The 3,752-nt window shown below is 54.9% G+C and overlaps 2 protein-coding genes across 2 annotated transcripts; one reads left to right on the top strand and one right to left on the bottom strand.

The window, feature by feature from the left end:
* Nucleotides 1-1,538: 1,538 nt before the first annotated feature.
* NGA_2123120 (rna binding protein) lies at nucleotides 1,539-2,253 on the bottom strand (the record flags this gene model as incomplete). Its single annotated transcript, XM_005854549.1, has 1 exon — nucleotides 1,539-2,253. A coding segment is annotated over one exon (588 nt), but the record flags the coding sequence as incomplete, so codon positions are not given.
* On the top strand, nucleotides 2,233-2,611 carry NGA_2084820 (uncharacterized protein; the record flags this gene model as incomplete). The annotated part of the gene is made up of 1 exon (XM_005854548.1): nucleotides 2,233-2,611. A coding segment is annotated over one exon (379 nt), but the record flags the coding sequence as incomplete, so codon positions are not given.
* Between the last annotated feature and the right edge of the window lie 1,141 nt (nucleotides 2,612-3,752).

Here is a 3,752-nt window from a genome sequence, read left to right as displayed (position 1 = left end):
ACGCGTGCAACGGAACGGGGAGCCTGGCTTTTCGTAGGTCCGTGCCATGAGCGAGTACAGGCGGGGCAGCAACACCCCCAACTCCAAGTTCAAGGCGCGCAAGATCTCCGTCCGGCGTGCGGTCGGCAGCAAATTGTTGAAGTCGGAATCCACGCAATCTTCTGCCAAATTCTTCAGCGCCATCAAGGCAATGATTGGCGGAGCCGGGGAGCCCGCTCCCGCCCCCTCCCAGATATCCGCCAGCTCCCTTAAGAGCTCTGGCCAACGCACAGGGTACTCCTCCTCGCCGATTTTGCTCACCAGCAAGGCAATGCGTTCGCGCAAATACACCTCCTCGTTTCGTCCCGCCCCTGTGGAAGCCACCACCTCCATCACCGCCACCCGAAACTGGAGTCGAACCTCCTCATTCCACGCTTTCCACCGAGACTGCAAGAGACTGGCCAGGCATTGCAATGCAAAGTGACGGGCTTCGCCGGGAGAGTCTGGTGTCCGAAGCGTGTTGAAAGCCCAGTCCCCGCTGTTGTCGCTGTGCTTGAATTCCTCCAGGTACTGAACAGGAGGGAGGAAGCATGGCAAAGGACCAGGAAAAGGACATGGCAGAGCGAGCATTATAAATAGGAGAAAGCAATGACACCACGCGACAGAGAGCAAAATGGAATGCTCGTACTGCGACAATGTGATGGTAAGGGCCGACGTGGACTTTAATGTAGACCCAAGCGGCCAAGCAGGAGACATACAACCCGCAGGAGAACAGAGAGGACCATCACGACACCATCACGACAGGTTCTGAACAGACAACAAATGGCACGGCTTATGCGGGACAAAATGACACATAAGCACGAGAAAGGGGCAAGAAGGGGGTGGAAAGACTCACCCGCAAGGCATAAGCCCGCACGGCCTCGTCTGCGTTGGGGGAATGGGCTGTGCGCAGTGCCTCTGTCAAGGCGTCCATGCTTCCGCCGCGCTTCCCCCTGACGTGCTCGTCGACCTCCTACAATTGTGACGTCCTTCCCCGTGCGAATTTTTTCTGTTGGGATACCTTCACTACCGGCAGGTTGGAAAGACGACGATGTGGAAAAGTAGCCACGGTCTCCTGTTGTGCGCCTGTGACCGCCACCTCCCGGGCCGCCGGCACCCCAAAAAAACTTACGACGCCATTGTACAGCAACAATGGCAGCAAATGGAAGAAATAAAAGGGCGACCCTGCTGTTAACGACGGGGAAATCAGATGACATGGTAACACGATTGAGTTGAGGTCTCCTAGGGGAGAGGAATACGGAAGTTTGATGGTAGCCAGCGACCGCCGTGTCAGGTAAGTTTGAGGTTCTTGCACCTTCGCACGACACCTGAATGACACACTTCCGTGGCATCCCTCTTGATACAAGGGCCACGAGAAGCTTTGATGATGCAGGACAGCGTACAATGCGTTAAGTACTTGGAAGGGAGAGGAAAGTGGAGCGTAGGAAGCCGACACGTTGAGAGCGTTCCGAGCCGCACGACCCGGAGGGAAGGAAAAAAATGCAAGAAGAACTTAAACTTCCGCCATTGAGAGTTCCAATTTCATTCAGTACTCTTGTCACTGCACAGTACTTTATAGCCGTGTTCCAATATGTACATTGTTGTGGGAGGAGGGAAACTTACGCGTTCCTCCTTGACTCTAGCAACTTACTCCACCCCTTCATCGAATTTATCCGCCTCCGCCTCTTCTTCCTCCTCATCATCATCGACGTACAAATGTGCCTTGGCCAGGCGATTCGTGTTTACATGGAGATCGCTGTAATCCTCCTCATCGCTCTCGTACTGACTTCCAGTGCTATCTCCGTCCTCTACCTGGAATGCAGATACGTTGCCATCACCCTCCCGACCGACTCTCTCCCTAGTTGGGTTACCATTTTGACACTTTTCCTGTCCTCCCCCTTCCGGCTCTACTCTCTGATTTGCACCGTGCTCCAGTTCACTCCTTCCCTCACCCTTGTGAGCCGGTCCTTGCTCTGCAGGTTCCGAGAAAACGACCGGCCACATCCCTTGGTCTTTTAGGTGCTTCACTTGCTCTTTGTACAAAATGTGTTCGACCATGAATTTCACCTTCCCTTTCTCGCCGGCCGCCGTCTGAAAATCGTGGGACGTGCCAGAGACAATCACGAAGTCTCCCCGCTTGACCCAAATCAGCTTCCGAAATTTCGTAGGAAGCAAGGCCAGAGACCCGCTGTTCTCGTCCTCACCGCTTTGTGGATCAGGTGCGACGTTTACCTGTTATCAGAGCATGGAAAGGAGGAATAATTATCGGCCAGGAAGGGCTCAGTGAGGCCATAGGCGTCGACCCATTGCACTCTCCCTTCGTAAAACTTCCTCTCGACCATTCCCTGCACGAGCGCGGGACAAATTTCCCACTCCGGTTGATAGCACGGCTTATCCTCGGTCAGTGCTATGTGTGCGTAGACAAACCTGCAAAATATTACCCCCACGGGACTGGACAACACGGGCCACTCGCTCGCCGGCGGCCACATTGGGCTCAGGAAATGAGTGGAGGACTTCCTCCGTTACGCTTTTGCGGTAGGCACTTTTACGGCCAGCACCAGACATGGGCCTGTAATGTGATCAACCCTCCTGTAAAGTGTGAATTTGGGTCTTACGTGAAAGAATGAACATGTCAAATGAGAGAAAAACGCGAGAAGGCAAGCACATCAATGAGCAACGGGTTTAGACGTGGAGGACACGTCGATGCGAACGCGCAAAAGTGTAAGACGCAAAGCACTTCACTGTTCTATCCGTCGACATTGAAACCAACTGAAGAAACGTGCATGTGGCAAACATTGTGCGTACGGATGGCAATCTTGGGTGCCCAATGGCTCTGGGTATGTCAACTTTCGTCTTCGCTTGATGCTCGCCCTCCGCTCTAGTTGCGTGCTTCTTCAGCTTCAGTCCCCACTCCCACGCCCGCATATCTCCTCAACCAGGCATTTTCCAGTTCACAAATGTGGAACTACTCAGTCATTTTCTATGTGACACTGTGTGTCGTCATGTTCGTAAAGTTCGACCTCCACCCTGCCACTGCCGGATAGAAAGACGGAAACCAAGGAGACTAAGTCTCGTTGAACACCACACTTGCACCGGGCAACATTCCTCCTTTGACCGTACACCTTATCCTCGCAGGGTCCCTTAAAACCAATAGAGCCTAGGGTGGAAGCGGCCTCCTAGAAATCCAGTCTCGCATGCTGGGAAGCTCTGTCGGCGCGCGGAGACTGCTCCAAGTCCGGCCATCCCCTGCCATTACACCCGGGTGGTCATCCGCGTCTGCGTCTATATTACATCGACCGAAGCTTACTTTGGCTTCGAACCTGTCTCAGCTTCTATACCCTGCCAGTTTCTGCACGTCGCCATCAATTTTGCGTCAGAAACAGGCCTGGGTAGCTTTTGCCCCCGACCTCGGGCCTCTGCCCCGTGCACGGAGACGGCGTGCGCCACCGACACCCATCATGGAACGTTACTGCCGCCCGTTCTCATCATCATCCTCTCCATCCGCCTCCTGCTCCTCCTCCGTTAGCTCCATACCGGAGGGAAGTGCCGGCGCGCCTTCCCCTCCACCGTCCCCGGGGGGTCCCACTGCCAAGCAGCCTTCGTCCCGCACCAGTCACCCGGGCCACACCTCCCACGCCCACAGCCGCCGCGTTGGCAACAATCGTACACTCAATGCTGCACATTGCTGGGAAAAGGATGTTACCTCCACCAGCACCGCTGCCGCCTTCTCTTCC

The sequence above is a fragment of the Nannochloropsis gaditana genome, assembly GCF_000240725.1.
Source record: "Nannochloropsis gaditana CCMP526 unplaced genomic scaffold scaffold468, whole genome shotgun sequence".
NCBI classification, from domain to species: Eukaryota; class Eustigmatophyceae; order Eustigmatales; family Monodopsidaceae; genus Microchloropsis; species Microchloropsis gaditana.
This window is presented reverse-complemented; position numbering and strand designations above follow the sequence as displayed.